At 33.4% G+C, this 16,682-nt stretch overlaps 2 protein-coding genes across 2 annotated transcripts; one reads left to right on the top strand and one right to left on the bottom strand.

The window, feature by feature from the left end:
• Positions 1-1,069: 1,069 nt before the first annotated feature.
• Positions 1,070-4,597, top strand: LOC134267667 (uncharacterized). Its single transcript, XM_062749879.1, has 10 exons — positions 1,070-1,738; positions 1,869-1,973; positions 2,098-2,206; positions 2,307-2,514; positions 2,611-3,139; positions 3,261-3,447; positions 3,540-3,797; positions 3,891-4,062; positions 4,168-4,316; positions 4,416-4,597. Exons 1-10 carry the CDS (start codon positions 1,304-1,306, stop codon positions 4,592-4,594), a joined length of 2,331 nt encoding a protein of 776 aa, XP_062605863.1. The 5' UTR covers positions 1,070-1,303; the 3' UTR covers positions 4,595-4,597.
• Positions 4,598-13,749: 9,152 nt separating this feature from the next.
• On the bottom strand, positions 13,750-15,335 carry LOC134267666 (uncharacterized). The gene is made up of 2 exons (XM_062749878.1): positions 14,916-15,335; positions 13,750-14,354 (listed from the first exon to the last, which is right to left on the bottom strand). The coding sequence occupies exons 1-2, from the start codon at positions 15,274-15,276 to the stop codon at positions 14,311-14,313; spliced, it is 405 nt and encodes a 134-aa protein (XP_062605862.1). The 5' UTR covers positions 15,277-15,335; the 3' UTR covers positions 13,750-14,310.
• Between the last annotated feature and the right edge of the window lie 1,347 nt (positions 15,336-16,682).

Below are 16,682 nucleotides of genomic sequence, written 5' to 3'. Positions count from 1 at the left end.
GACCTAAAGGTCACAATCAAGCTAAAGGTCGTGGAGGTATTTACAACCATCACTCTAACAAATGCTTATAAAATTAACACCCCCCCCACCTTTAAAAATAAAATCAACACCAACTTAGAGAAAATGTCTACAAGTCAAACGAAACGAAATATCGGCATAAGATTCGTAATAAAAGCAAGAATAGACCTGAAAGAAAGTGTCCTGAGAGTTTGAAGGTGAGTCTCTAAAGTATTTTGAAATTATAGTGAATATCGGCAAAATCTGCATTTTTTTTCTGTCTGAAATTTAGTTATTGCTGAGCATAAAAATTAATTGAAACTCGTATTGGCTATATCTGCAATTATTGTTAACATCATTCGATTCTCCTGCTCTATTACGACATTTTAATACCAAGTATTCTTGCTTTCTTAGGTGTATGGAATTTATTTTAATTTTATTTAGATTTAAATCTAAATCTCGGAAATAGCGATTTTTCATATCAAATAAATTTCCACGCAATTTAGATAGGTTAAATCAATTGCATATACCCCGCTTTATACAATATAGTGTAGAAAAAATGTCCATGAATCACTCACTGTTTTTTCCGGGATTTTGAATTTCCTCTGCAACTGACCACGTGTGTTACTTTCGCTTTTACGACTCTATATATGCTAAGTGTCATTGCTTCACTGCAAATGTGTCCCATAATTATTCTAATCATTTTCCTACATACAATATCACATCAAACCGGCAAGATCTCAGTTTTTTAAGAAATTTGACCGGTACTTTCCTACGAAACTACAGGTATCCTCTTCCACCTTCAAAAAATAAATTAGTTTACAAAATACGCTTACTTGTGTACAACTTGATGACTCAATGGTTAGCGTGTCCGACTTACAAACTGAGGGTTGTAGGTTCAAGCCCAGCTGGAGAAACTTTTTTTTTTAATTTTTTTTTTTTTTTTTTTTTTTTTTTTTTTTTTTTTTTGTTTTAATTCAAATGACATGAAAACTTAAAAAAGGTGGAAAGCCGTTAATTGTTCAGAGAACAATTAGTCTCCTAGTTATTAAGTCTTTCCACCTTTCACCTTTAGTCAAAAATTATTGTTCAATTAAAATATATATTCGGTTATTTAAAATCCAGTCCTGAAAAAATCACGTTTGTAAGATGTGTGGTTTAGCTGAAATTAATTAAAATGTCAAATGCTCGGTGAAAGTAATCTGAGCTCGGCAGTTTCCGCTGTTATCGGCTGCATGACGAAAAGAATGTGAACAGATGCAGAGACAGCTTCAATGTTGTTACACTACATGGCATGTAAATAAACATGTCCTGTGATACTCACAGTGAAACAAAAAGGGGTAGAAGATGTGTAGCGGGTGGGTGTTCAAGTACACATTTAGATGGAGTGTCCCTGCACTATTTTCCATTTAAAAAGGAACCACATCTTGTACCAAAGTGGACTGCCTTTGTTAGACTTAAGAGAAAATGGCCTGAGGGCCCTACTAAATATTCCAGCCTTTGTGAATTACATTTCGATGACTCTTGTTATCCATTTGAGTATCGATTCAAAAAATCACAAGGAATTCCAGTGAAGAACAAAGTTCTAAATCCTGGGTCAGTACCAACAAAACATCACCCTAGTGTTTTAGGAAAACGTGATTTGAGCTCTATTGAGGAGGGTGAGGAGAAATCCAATGAGAGAGAGAAAAAAGAAAGGAAACGGATAAGAGGGGCATTTGTAAAACGAGAAAATTTTAGAGTAAGTAGATTTTACATTTTACACCTTAAACAAAGATGTTATTAGTAAATATTTTTAGAAGGTCTGGAAAATGTTTATACTGGTAATTCATAACAAAATATTTGAAGATGATACATGTATCTTATTGTAGATCATTACAGAGAAAACAGAAGTTCAGAATAAATCTATGCAAGAAGCTGAAGCTAGAAAATCAGAAGAAGATTCAAATTGCACAATGACTGACAATGAAATCAATGTAAGCTTGAAAATGAATAGAAATATACCATACCCTTTAAAAAATAATTAATATCTGGACTGAGTATGCATACATGTATATCCTGTTCCATAGTCTTGTATATTAATTTAATTGGGATTTTTAGAAAGGTTCAGAAGGATTTTCAAAATCAAAAGAAGCCTTCAGTCAGACAAAAAGGTCATGGAATAAAAGAAGTAAATCTAGCCAAACCAAATCTAAAACATCTACCAAAGGTAAATATAAGATGAACATTTTCTGAGACTTAAGAGTTTCAATTAATCTAATTTAAAAAAAATATTAAATTGTGAAATGGAAGTATTTTTTTTCAATCAGGGACTCAAATAAATATGTATCCTGCCCGAAGAAGTGTGGGTATACAGTGCAATATAAACGATAATGAACAATCTATGAGTGATCAATTCCTAAGATACGAGGATGACATGCCAACAGAATCCTCCGACCTGGAAATTTCTTCTGATTCTGAATATCAAGAACATCCTGAAAGTGATGATTCCATGGAGTATTCCTCCGAGGAAAATGAGTGAGTTTATAGGTTGTATTTCATATTTATTTATGCTGGGAAACTCTGCATGATCAACTTTCTTTAAAAAGAGTTTTTTTTTTGTTTGCTTGTCAGAAAACCAAATGCAAGAGAAGAGAAGAAATTCATTGTGTTTCAATCCCAACTGATGAAGTTATTTCATACCTGTTCCAAATGCAAGTCTCCAGTTGTGGGGAAGATAAAACAAATAAAAGGATCATTCATTTCAGTTGAAGTGGAATGTATTCTTTGTAATTTAAAATCAACATGGAATAGTCAACCCTATATTGGAGAGGTACCTGCAGGAAATCTTCTGATATCAACATCAATTGTACTATCAGGGTCCATTCCAAGTAAAGCTCTCAGAATGTTTGAATTCATGAATGTTCAAGCTCCAAAACTGTCAACATTTTACAATCATCAAAAGTGCTATATACATCCTGGAATTTTTCATATTTGGAAGAATTTCACAAATTCTTATGTAGAATATGTGAAGCAACAAGGAAATCCACTGGCTCTGGGTGGAGATGGCCGAGCTGACAGCCCTGGACACTCTGCAAAATATGGGGCTTATTCAGTGATAGATCTAGATGAGGGGCTAATTGTGCACATAGAGCTTGTTCAGGTACTGTTGAGTGTTAATTACTGATACATGTATTCTTTTCGTATTTATGTAATATCTTAATCATTTTATCCCATTTATTCCTGTGTGTTAAAATATATATGTATATATACATATATTGTAGTCAAATGAAGTCAAAAGTAGTTCCCACATGGAATTAGAAGGTTTGATTAGAACAATGGCTTATTTTTGTGATATGGAGGTAGAAATAGGCACATTAGTAACTGATCGGCATGTCCAAGTCAACAAGTGGGTTCGAGAGAACTTGCCGAATACACGTCATGAATTTGATGTATGGCATGTAGCTAAAGGTAAGAAAAACTGAAAACATCTGATTGTTTGTAAATTTTTCATTCTTTCAATCGTATTTTATACCAAATTTTAATTAATTTCAATATTTTAGGCTTAAAGAAAAAGCTTCTATCATTGTCCAAAGAGAGGGAGTGTAGCATTGTTGTAGAATGGATCAAAAGCATGACTAATCATCTATACTGGGTAGCTGCCTCATCCCCAGGAGGAAGCCCACAGCTGATGCTCGAAAAGTGGCATTCTCTTGGAAATCATCTCCAAAATGTACATGAAGGTCATGGAGAATTATACCCAAAGTGCAGCCATGGAAATTTAGAGGGACGAGAGAGAAAAAAACATTGGTTCAAATCAAGTAAGAGGATACGAGTACATGTATATCCTTGATTTATAACAAGTGGTAGAATTGTGTTAGAAGTTTTGTTTTTATTTTATTCTTTTTATTTAGGTACAAAGGCATGTGAAAAGGTACTGGAAATCATCCATTCAAAACAGTTACAAAAAGATGTTCCAAAATTATCAACAGGACACCAGACTTCAGATCTAGAAGCTTATCATTCTGTTGTCAACCACTTTGCCCCTAAAATGTACCATTTTTCATACCAGGGGATGCTAAGCAGGTAATGTATCAAGTTTACATCAAGGAAATTTAGGAAGTTATTAAAAGCATGTTGTTTATTATATATATAGCAATAAAATGCTTTACTACATTATATTTGTTCCAGACTAATCCTCTCTGCCTTGCATTTTAATGAAAATGGCAGAAAACCCCAAGACGAAACACAGGAGGGAAAAGCTAGGTACAAAATAACCTTTCCTAAATTTAAGAAAGGTGGATATACTGTGAGAGAAGTAAAATCACAAAGTACTTACGGTAAGACAACTTTAATTACATAATATTGATGCCATGTAAGAATTGTATAAAACAAATTATCACATTATTAATATTTTCATCTCCATTTTTCTTTTATAGAATATGCAGAAACAATAATGGACACAACCTTTAAAATTAGTGAAAAGGTAAAAATGAATAGTGAGATATGTGCCAAGATGACTGTAGTTCCTCCTCCGCCATTGTGCCATGAGTATTCTCATCCCGTGAAAGAAGCAGCAGTATTGGAAAAATCTAGTAGGTTCAATCAGCAAAATTAAACCCTGTGTGAGTTTCTCCAGGTTGAAGCGGGAATGTTTCTCTGATTTTTGAGACTGCACAAGATGGTATGACTACTCTGACCTTCTTGCCTAAATAGCCCCAACACCAACGTACAAACTGCCTGTAAGCTGTGTATCTATGTCGTCTGAAATTCAATAAATACATGTAAATATATCAAAATGAGATGCCATTTTATATTAGTAATAATTTAACTAATTATGAATCTGAAAAGAAATGGGTAATAGAATTGACTTACTTTGTTGATTCTTCCAAGTTCCCTCCATATTGTTGTCGATATTGATAGTATGCAGTTCTCAGTACATGAATATCAAGACAAACTGTTCTAAACCCAGGATGATGTGTTATGCAATTAAGTGATGTGTCGGTTCTTAAAATCTCTTCCTTTACTTGTTGTATCTCTTGACAGCACCTGTTTTCGGTATTTGATGCCATGATTGTGCAGCATTGACATGAACACCTACTTGGGTATTAGAAAAGAAAAAAATTGTATAAAAAAAAATATTTGTTTGAAATTTTCTTTGTCAAAATATTTTTGACCTTAATGAAACAATTGCAACTTTGATATGTATAATTGAATTAAAAGAAAATTAAACTATTCTTCACCAGTCTGTACGTGTTATGTGTTCTGTCTTCCTCATCAGCTTCTGAATTGTCGGATGCATCTTCATCAGAAGTTGCATAAGGCTCATATTGGTATGGGAGAATACCAAAGCCAGCATTTTCTGTCCCAATAGTATCAGAATCTGTCTCTTCATGGTCAGAAGAATCTTCACTAAGATCTTCTTTATTGTCTAATTCCTCCTCAACATCCAAATCAAACCAAATGTCATTTTCTTCTAATATTTCAATTTCATCTGTTTGTGAAGCCATGATGCTAATTGTAAAGTAAAAGGCTCTCGCGGTCACATTCGTGACGTTTCACATTCCACAGCTGATAAGAGAACTTTTGCAGCTTTCACGCTCGTGTGTTTCCGTGAGCAGGCAGAAAATGTCAAATTTTAATTGTTTTATCGGCTAAACCGCTGCAGATAAAGAGGTGCAGATTTTTCATGTGTCCATAGATAAATTACTTTTAATGATTAGTAAAAAGAAAATATTTGACTAAAGGTGCCCTTTGAATGTTTGCGATGTTTACAATTATCAAGATCTTTTCTTAAACAACAAGGCGTAGAGACATGGGGCCAACTGCAAAAGATTCTTTGACCTTTGACCTTGAAATTTAGGTCAAGGTCAAAGGTCAAGGTCATTCAAAATATGTAAAATTAAGCAATTTTTATAGCTCTTTTGTTCTTCACCAAATTTTAAATATCTTTGCATCTTCAATATGTACTCTTAAAACCATTTCAGGGATTTCATGCTTGTCCCCTAAGATTGACCCCTCTAAAAGTTAGTGCCCCCTTCAGTGTAAACCCTTGTTATCGCTACTCCTCTGAAACCGTAAACCGTAGAAGTACGAAACCTTCAACAATGTCTGCGACTAATTCAGTACACATTCCAATCTATTAAGAGCAAAAGAATTCGTAAACCATGTAAGAAGTTATTGCCCCTGATAGTTTACGATGTTTATGAAGAACTTAAAACTTCTTAACGACAAGTCGTAAAGACATGTGGCCAAGTGTATGAGATATTTTGCCCTTTGACCTGGAATTTAAGGTCGAGGTCAAAGGTCAAGGTCATTGAAAAAAGTATGAAATTGCTTATACATGTTTATTTTTACAAAATGAACTTGACCTTTGACATTGGTAGTTGACCTTGACCTTTGACCTTGACCCTTACTCAAGAGTTTATGACATATTCATTATTTATATAGCTTTGATCCAGCTTCAAGTGTTAAACTCATGTTTATGAGAGTTTTTTTTTTTTGATGACCTTGACCTTTGACCTTGATACCATCAAATTTATCAAATATCCTTGTAAAACTGTTTTCAAATGTCTCTCTGTAACCATCAAGCCTGACGTATAAAAAAGTTCTTCCTCCTTGTGAGAAAAGCCTTCACATCGTTACGCATTCGAAACCATTGACTGTAGCGATGCGAAACCTTAAACAGTGTCTTCGACAACTGTAAATACTTTTACTTTCAAATTTAGGTCAAGGTCAAAGGTCAAGGTCCTTCAAAGCACATATTATTAGGTCTTTCCACCTTTCTGTGGAAAGATCTCTTGAAATGCTTATGTTTATTATTATTCTTTTTCCGCCGGACTTTTGAAACCACAAGACTTATCGAAAAACTTTGTAGTTCATGATACTGGATATCAAAAGTTATTCTGAAAAATGACCCAACGTATTTGAACTTTGACCCCTTACTCAGTTATTACCCCTTTTGTCGTAAAGCTTGTTATCGCTACTCCTCCGAAACCATAAACCGCAGAGTTTCCAGACCTTCACCTATGTCTACGACTTAATTAGTAGACTTCAATCCTTCATTGCGAAAGGATTTGTAAACTCCTATGATGAATTATTGCCCCTGAATGTTTGCGATGCTTACGAATATCAAAATCTTTTCTTAAACAACATGTCATAGAGACGTGTGGCCAACTGCAAAAGATTCTTTGACCTTTGACCTTAAAATTGAGGTCAAGGTCAAAGGTCAAGGTCATTCAAAATACGAAAAATTTAGCTCTTCTTATACCTCTTTTGTTCTTTACCAAATTTTAAACATCTTTGCATCTTCAATATGTACTCTTAAAACCATTTCAGAGATTCATTCTTGTCGCCTAAGATTGACCCCTCTAAAAGTTAGTGCCCCCTTCAGTGTAAACCCTTGTTATCGCTACTCCTCCGAAACCATAAACCGTAAAAGTACAAAACCTTCAACAATGTCTGCAACTAATTTAGAACACTTCTCATTCCATTAGTGCGAAAGAATTTGTAAACCATTTTCAGTAGTTATTGCCCCTGCCAGTTTATGATGTTTACAAAGAACTAAAAACTTCTTGACGACAAGTTGTAAAGACATGGGCCTAACTGCATGAGATCTTTTGCCTTTTGACCTTAAAGAATAGGTCAAGGTCAAAGGTCAGGGTCATTGGAATACTAGAGAAATTGTCAATTTAAGCTATAAAAAAAAATCCAAATGACCTTGACCTTGATATTTGACCTTGCCTTTGACCTTGACCCCTTACTCAAAAAGTACTAAAGAAATATTCATTACCTTTATCTAGATTCATCTTCAAGTGTTAATCTGAAGTTTATCTCTCTCTCTCTCTCTCTTTTTTTGGATGACCTTGACCTATGACCTTGCTAAATGACCTTGACCTTTGACCCCATTGACCCAAAGGTCACAATCAAGCTTAAGTATGTGGAGATATTTTCAACTCTTACTTTAACAAATGCTTATAAAATACACCCCTCCCCCCTACCCTCGGTCCATTAAAAAAAAATCAATAGCTATGTAGAAAAAAATTTTACAAGTCAAACAACACCAGAGATCGACATAAGATTAAGGATTTGAGTAGAAGACACCTTAAAGAAAATGTCCTAAAAGTTTTACGGTGAGTCTTTTGAGTATAATAAAATTCTACTGATTATCGGCAAAAACTACATTTCTTTTTCTGTCTGTAATTTAAATTCAGATGGGCATAAAATGAATTAAAGCTTGTATTGGCTATTTCTTCATTTGTTGTTAATATCATTCGATTCTCCTGTTCTAATATGACATTTTAATACCAAATATTCTAGCTTTCTGTAGTATGTGGAATTTATTTCAATTTTATTTAGATTTAATATTAATGAAATGAATCTTGATTTCATTTGAAATTTGATTTTTTTTTTTCTAGAATAACACAATCCCAAGAAATAGCGACTTTCAGCATAGTAAAAAGAAATACACGTTTCTTCCTTGTGTTTCCCATCTAGAATTACATGTTTAGAATTTTATTTATGCTACTTACAATGAATTCCATGCCTATTTCGGTCAGGAATGTTAATTCTCTGTTTTCCTTTTCCATAATTACAAACTGCCTTGCATCTCTCGCTCATCTTTCTCACATGCTCTTAAATAATTTATCGCCATCCATTTCAAACATAAAACAACTCATATCGGATATTTTCAAACATCGCTTTAATACATGTTTAATGCACATATGATGCAGGTACACATGGGACATTTCACAACGTTTTCACTTACGCTTCCGTCTTGATGCGCAGATCAAATGCATGTTATTCATATTAATAGGTATATCATAATTTTAATCAGACCCTACCCCTTACATCTTAACTTGAAAACAATCTCATTCAAGCTCATATATACACCTAGGAGAGTGTTACAATGTTTTTTATGTGCTCTCTTTGCCTGATCAATGAATTCGTGCTTATCCCCGAGTCGACTACAAACAATCTAGGAAGTCTGTTTACGGTAAAATTATACCAACTGCGAGCCCGATCTAAAATCCTAGTAGAGAAATGAGAATTTTGCTGTTTTATTTATTTTCTTGCTTTTTTCCTAATTTTTTCAGCCCAAATGATATTGAAACACTTAAAAAGGTGGAAAGACGTCTTATTGTTCTCTGAACAATTAGTTTACTAGTTAGGTCTTTCCACCTTTCTGTGGAAAGACCTATTGAAATTGTTCTGTTTATTAGGTCTTTCCACCTTTCTGTGGAAAGACCTATTGAAATGCTTATGTTTTTTATTATTCTATTTCTCACCTTATGTTTTGACACCGTAAGACTTATCGAAAAACTTTATAGTTCATGATACTGGATATTTAAAGTTATTCCGAAAAATGACCCCCCATATTTTAACTTAGACCCCTTACGCAGTTATTGGCCCTTTCACCGTTAAGCTTGTTATCGCTACTCCTCAGAAACCGTAAACCATAGAGATATAAAACCTTCACCATTGTCTTCAACTAATTTAGGAGACTTTTCAATCTATTCATTGTGAAAGTTTTCTTTGACCCCTTCAATGAGTAACTGCCCCTGAAAGTTTATAAAGTTTACAAAAAATTAAAAATTTTCAAAACGAAAAGTCGTAGAGACATGAAACCAACTGCATAACATTCAATGACCTTTTGCCTTCAAATTCATTTCAAGGTCAAAGGTCAAGGTCATTCCAAATATGAGAAATAAATTTCTCTTAATAGCTCTTATGTCCTTAAACATATACGATCTATCTTATGTCTTTGATATGTACTTTTGAAACTCTTTAGAAGATATAAATCTTGGCCCCTAAGATTGACCCTTTGAAAAGTTGTTGCCCCTTGTGCTAAAAACCCTTGTTATCGCTACTCCTCTGAAACCGTAAACTGTAAAGGTATGAAACCTTCACCAATGGCTTTGCCAAATTATGGGGACTCTTCAATCTATTCATTGCGAAAGCATTCGGTGACCCCTTCAATGAGTTATTGCCCCTGAAACTTTTTGAATATTACAAATAATCAAAAATTTTCAAAACGACAAGTCGTAGAGACATGGGACCAACTGCATTAGATTCAGTGACCTTTGACCTTCAAATTTATGCAAAGGTCAAAGGTTAAGGTCACTCAAAAATTGAGAAATCAAGCTTTTTTATATCTCTTTTGTCTTTTAACATATACAATCAGTCTTTGCATTTTTAATATGTTCTATTAAATCTATTTCAAAGATTTCATTCTTGTCCCCGAAGATTGACCCCATTGAAAGTTATTGCCCCTTATGCAAAACACCTTGTCATCGCTACTACTTCAAATCCGTAGACCGTAGAGACACTAAACCTTCTCTAATGTGTTAAGGGTCTTTAGGCCTAACTTCATTGTAAAAATGCAAAAGGATCTGATGACCCCTTATATGAGTTATTGCCCTTTAACTTCTTTGTACTTAATATAAAACCTTATAACTTGAAAACTATAAGTGGTAAAAGCATGGGGCCAATTGCATTGTGACCCCTGACCTTTGACCTTGAAAAATTTTCAAGGTCAAAGGTCAAGGTCATTTCAATTTTTTTTTATTTTAATTTTTTCTATCGGTTAAGACAGTTTTGGTTTTTTTATTCATGGAATTTAATTTTAAGGAGTCAAATAAACAAAATTGAAAACATCAAAGAAGGTGGAAAGACCTCTTATTGTTCTGTGAACAATAAGTCTCCTAGTTATTATTATTATTATTATTTTTCCGCCGAATGGTTTTTTGTTTCTTAAGTTATCGAAAAGATTTATAGTTTATATGAATGTACTTCTTAAATGATTTTTTAGTTAAACCCTGCGTAAATGAACTTTGAACCCTTTCGAAGTTATTGCCCCTTTCGCAAGAAATGCTTGTTATCGCTACTCCTTCGAAACCATAAACCATAGAGGTATGAAACTTTTACCAATGTCTTCAACTAATTATGGGGACTCTTCAATCTATTCATTGCGAAAGCATTCGGTGACCCCTTCAATGAGTTATTGCCCCTGAAACCTTTTAAATTTTACAAATAATTAAAAATTTTCAAAACGAGAAATCATAGAGACATGGGTCCAAGTGCATTAGATTCAGTGACCTTTGACCATCAAATTTTTGCAAAGGTCAAAGGTCAAGGTCACTCCAAAACTGAGAAATTATGCTCTTTTTATATCTCTTTTATCTTTTAACATATACAATAAGACTTTTCATCTTTTATAGGTACTCTTGAAACTATTTCAAAGATTTCATCCTTGTCCCCGAAGATTGATACTATTGAAAGTTATTGCCCCTTATGCGAAAAACCTTGTTATCAATACTATTTCAAAACCGCAGACCGTAGAGACACCAAACCTTCACTAATGTATTAAGGGTCTTTAGGCCTAACTTCACTGTATAAATGCGAAAGGATCTGCGCGGGTATGTTAAGGAAGCATATAAGTAATTTCTCGGGAAATTTCGACTTTTTTAATAAAATTAGTTTAATTAATAACCAAAAACCACTGATAAACGTAAACTGTAATTTACTATTACATACAGATAGAAGCGTGTCTTATGCAAAGACGTGCATCACCGTCACGGCATCACGTGACTTCTATTAATAGCAAAATTTTCCTTTTTAAAAAAGCTTACAGAACAAAAATACCCCGGAGTTTGATAATTTCTTTAAGTATGTGATATAGCTGAAAAACATCTATTTTGTCAAAAAAGTGCTGCTAGAATCCCACTATCTTGTCCTTAAAATATTTATTTAATACATTCGCACGAAACCGTACCCTTTGTTTTGAATTTTATACATAGGAATGGAGATTTTTCGTACAACCATGCTTAACTCTGGATTCTAGCAGCACTTTCCAAGTTTGTCAAAACGCAAACTTTCAATCTGTACAAATCGTATGTTTTGAAATATCCAGCTTATTGTTGTTCTGTTGCATTTTTTGGTAAAGAATGACGGACGATAGGACGACCGGGATACGTAATATAGCTGACTATCTTCGAAAGAGAATATAAGCGATGAAAATAAATTAGCATACTTGTTTAATTAATTGAACTCCATAAGAATTTAACACAATATTTCCGATATTTCCTTTTAAACTCCATTTTACTTATCTTTGAACATGCCGTCTTAGCCAAATTCTCTTTACACGACACGATCAATTTCCAAGTTACTTGATGTACACATATGACGTCATCGGTGGTAGATTTCAATCATAATGACTGTTACAGCATAACAAAATAAAAACATTTTATTTTTGTTAATGTTTAGACGTTTCTAATCATTTTCTAGAGTTAAATTACATCACTAAATACCAATATTACGAAAACCTGATTTCTAAAATTGACGTCATCTTGTCTACTATGACGTCATAATGCAGCACTGATTTAGCCAAGGCAGAATATTTTGTATGCTTCCTTATTCCCCCTGCGTGATGACCCCTTGAGTTATTGCCCTTTAACTTCTTTGTACTTAATATGAAACCTTATAACTTGAAAAGTATAAGCTGTAGAAGCATAAGGTCAATTGCATTGTGACCCTTGACCTTTGACCTTGAATATTTTTTCAAGGTCAAAGGTCAAGGTCATTTCAATTTTTTTTTTTAATTTTCATTTTTTCTATCCTTTAAGACATTTTTGGTTTTCTTATTCATGGAATTTAATTTTAAGGAGTCATATATAAAACAAAATTGAACAATTCAAAAAAGTGGAAAGACCTCTTATTGTTCTGTGAACAATAAGTTTCCTAGTTATTTTTTTTATTATTTTTCCGCCGCATGTTTTTTTGTTTGAAGATATATCGAAAAGATTTATAGTCCATAAGAATGTACTCCTTAAAAGATTATTGCAGTTCACCCTGCGTAAATGAACCTTGACCCCTTTCGAAGTTATTGCCCCTTTCGCAAGAAATGCTTGTTATCGCTACTCCTCAGAAACCGTAAACAGCAGAGGTATGAAACCTTCACCAATGTCTTCGACTAATTAAGGGGACTCTTCAATCTATTCATTGCAAAAGCATTCGGTGACCCCTTCAATGAGTTATTGCCCCTGAAACTTTTTGAATTTTACAAATAATTAAAATTTTTCAAAAGGAGAAGTCGTAGAGACATGGGACCAACTGCATAAGATTCATTGACCTTTGACCTTAAAATTCATGTAAAGGTCAAAGGTCAAGGTCATTCCAAAAATGAGAAAATAAGCTCTTTTTGTATCTCTTTTGTCTTTTAACATGTACTTAATGTCTATGCATCATTAATATGTACTCTTAAAACTGTTTCAAAGATTTCATTCTTGTCCCCAAAGATTAACCCTTTTAAACGTTATTGCCCCTTCTGCGAAAAACATTGTTATCGCTACTGCTCCAAAACTGTAGACCGTAGAGACACCAAACCTTCACTAATGTATTAAGGGTCTTAAGGCCTAACTTCACTGTATAAGTGCAAAAGGATCTGATGAACCTTATGTGAGTTATTGCCCTTTAACTTTTTTGTACTTACTATTAAACCTTATAACTTGAAAACTGTAAGTCATAGAAGCATGGGGTCAATTGCATTATGACCCTTGACCTTTGACCTTGAATATTTTTTAAGGTCAAAGGTCAAGGTCATTCCAATTTTTTTTTAATTTCATTTTTTCTATGCTTTAAGACAATTCTGGTTTCATTTTCATGGAAATTAATTTTAAGGAGTCAGATATAAAAAATTTGAAATTCAAAGAAGGTGGAAAGACCTCTTATTGTTCTGTGAACAATAAGTCTCCTAGTTTTATTTGAATTTGTAATTTAACATAACATTTAGACAAATAGTCAAATTTTAACATCTTAAAAGCCGTCAAAGTTAGGTTGTTGTTTTATTTTAATAAAATATAAAAAGTTTATGCAACAATAAAGTAATTTTTTACTTTATAGAGATTTGAAATCAATACATGCACCATTTAAACGATAACAATTTAACAAAAACTGAACAAAACCTTTATGCAAGAATGGATTAAATAAGTACACCAGAGAAAGTGGTGATCGGAACACTGTAGGAATGATATCCGGTACCTCCTTGTCGTTTGATCCACACTGTATCAGCTTGATCGAGGCGCACCACTAACATATTAGTCCCTATTTGGTAGGGAGCTCCTCGATGAGGCTTCTGATGCGGTTGTTACCTTTGGATTTCCATTCGATACGATGTGCAAGTAAATGGATTCATGACTATATCCGACTACAGTTACAAAAAATTGGTACAATCCCGCGACAGGAGCCGTGAAGATCCCGGTGTGAACATTATAACCTCCTCCAACGTTGGTAATAACTTTTGAAAAGACCAGTACATCACCAGACCAGCTGGGGGTATTACGAGGGCATGCCAACTGTAAATCCAACCTTCTTGCTTAAATCTAAAATGTAAAAAAAATTATTTCAACTCTTTTTTTGCTAATATTGTTGTAATTTAGGTTACAAAAGTACATACAAATTACTTAAGCAAAATTGAATATTAAGTAAACTGCACTAAAAGCAAAATAAATATGTTTGAATAAATAACTGAACTATCACTAATTGAACTTATTTTTTGTTGAATCGTCTCTTCTTTTGTATATATATATATATATATATATATATATATATATATATATATATATATATATATATATATATATATATATATGAGATTCAATTCCTCTCGCTTTGCGGAAGCGGGAGACAAAACCATTGCGAAAGTTTATTCCACCTCCGATGAAAGATAGTTTCCTTTTTGTTAAATTTTATATCCATCTTATGCAATTTAATTTTTATTTAATGAATAGAATATAAAAACATTAATCCACATTTTTTTATTCCAAAAAGTATATTTATTTATAAGCTGTATATTTTAATCAAATCATATATTTGTTGAATCACATCGAAAAGGAAATAAAGATTTATCTAGCCAAAGTACAGATTACAGACTTTTTATATACCTTCAATTGTTAAGCGAGTGTTTGTCAAATTCATTCTGATATCCTCTTTTAACTTTTTGGTTTCCTCTTTTAATGACGCCAGTTCTGTTTGTAAATCCGATATCAATAAAGCACACTCATTCTGCGACTCCCGCAAAGAGGTTAAAGTTTGCCTCATTTCAAACACATCCCTGACCAAAGAAATTCGGATAAGAGTTTCTTGGTTAAGCAGTTGTCGGAGAACATCTTTATTTTTGACATCAACTCTAACTTCATTCATACTTGTTAAGGTATTGTTGTCGTTGTCTGTAACAATGGGCAATCCATTAATGTGTACATATGAGGCAAAAAGCACAAAGACAAGACAAGATTTGTAGTCCATGTTGATTATTCAAACTAGCGTTTGATGAGTGGGTTGAAAAAGATTTGTATTCTGAAGAAATATTTACGAACTTAAGCTTGAAGTATCTGTACTTGAAACAAAATGTAAATTCTATACTTTAAGGTGTACCACAAGAATTTGAAAAATTATATTTTGCAAACACTTTGTTTGAACATCTTTTGACGTCCGCTTGCGGTTTTTCCACTTCTGCAGGGATTTATCCTTTAAAAAAAGTATTACCAACAACAGTGGTTTAATCAACACTATATACGCTGTTCCTGAGTCACTAGACGTGAAATGGAGTCGTCTTCTTATAAATATCAACTTTGCATTAGTTAAAAAAACATCACGATACAAAGAATATTCTATAGAACTCAAAGATTTCTCTGTTCAATAGTGATAAAGTTTTTTTACTTGGATTTGTTAAAGACATAAAAAGATGGTTAAATTTTTATAAAACAAATGTTTTCAGAACTCTAACTCTGCCAATAAGAGTAAGAATCCTTAGATTAGCATGGCGCGGTAAAGAGAAGCATGAGGCGAGAGCTTATTAGGCGTCGAGAAAACAGTAAGATTGGCACGTTGGTGAAATTTCTTAATGGGCATTACATCAGATATCCTGAGATTTCAGATGGTGACTCATTGTTTTCTTACCTGATGGTATCTACCTTAATCTAAATGGGCGAAAAAATGTCTACATCGTATTCAGCAGGCTATTCACTATTTTGTTACAATTAAAAGCTATGTTCTACCACCTGTTTGAGTCCATGACTGCTTCCTTTAGAGTATGTAGTTTCAGCAAATTCTGTTTATTAAGTGTATAGGTTTACAAATTAAGTTGACATTTGGGTCTGCAATATCAATTCAAATGCGAAGTTTCTCACAAGTTGTGCACATCGTGTTTGGTTGCAGACATTTGCCTCTGCTATTGCGTATTTATTAATATGTATATGTACAGACAATAGATTCTGTTAATTTACTAAATATTTGGCAGACATCTGATCTGCCATGTGTTGCTAAGCAATTTGTTGCAGACAATTGTTTCTGTTTTATGTTGTGACACAATTGTTGCACATCTCATTTGTTGCAGACATCCATTTCTTCTATATGTTGTGGGACAATTTGTGCAAATTTCATTCGTTGCGGACATTTGTTCTGTTTGTTGATATGTGTTATTTCAGCAATTTGTGGCACAATTTGTGCAGTTGAATATTTACCGCTAGGCTAGGTATGATGCTTAAGCACGAAGCTAAGTTTTAGCCAGGCGCCCCATTACTGAAATTTTAACACTTGCAACTGTAACCTGGAATTGCAACATGGGTTGTTGCCATTGCAAATTTGTGTTTTAAACTAACACTATAATGGAAGAGTAACATTTAGGCGTCATTGGTGGCGATGGCTATATT

Source organism: Saccostrea cucullata, unplaced genomic scaffold (genome assembly GCF_032062105.1).
Source record: "Saccostrea cucullata isolate Sc308-1 unplaced genomic scaffold, CSIRO_AGI_Scuc_v1 ctg9824, whole genome shotgun sequence".
Lineage (NCBI taxonomy): Eukaryota > Metazoa > Mollusca > Bivalvia > Ostreida > Ostreidae > Saccostrea > Saccostrea cuccullata.
The sequence above is the reverse complement of the archived record's forward strand: the minus strand, read 5'-3'. Positions and strand labels throughout refer to the sequence as shown.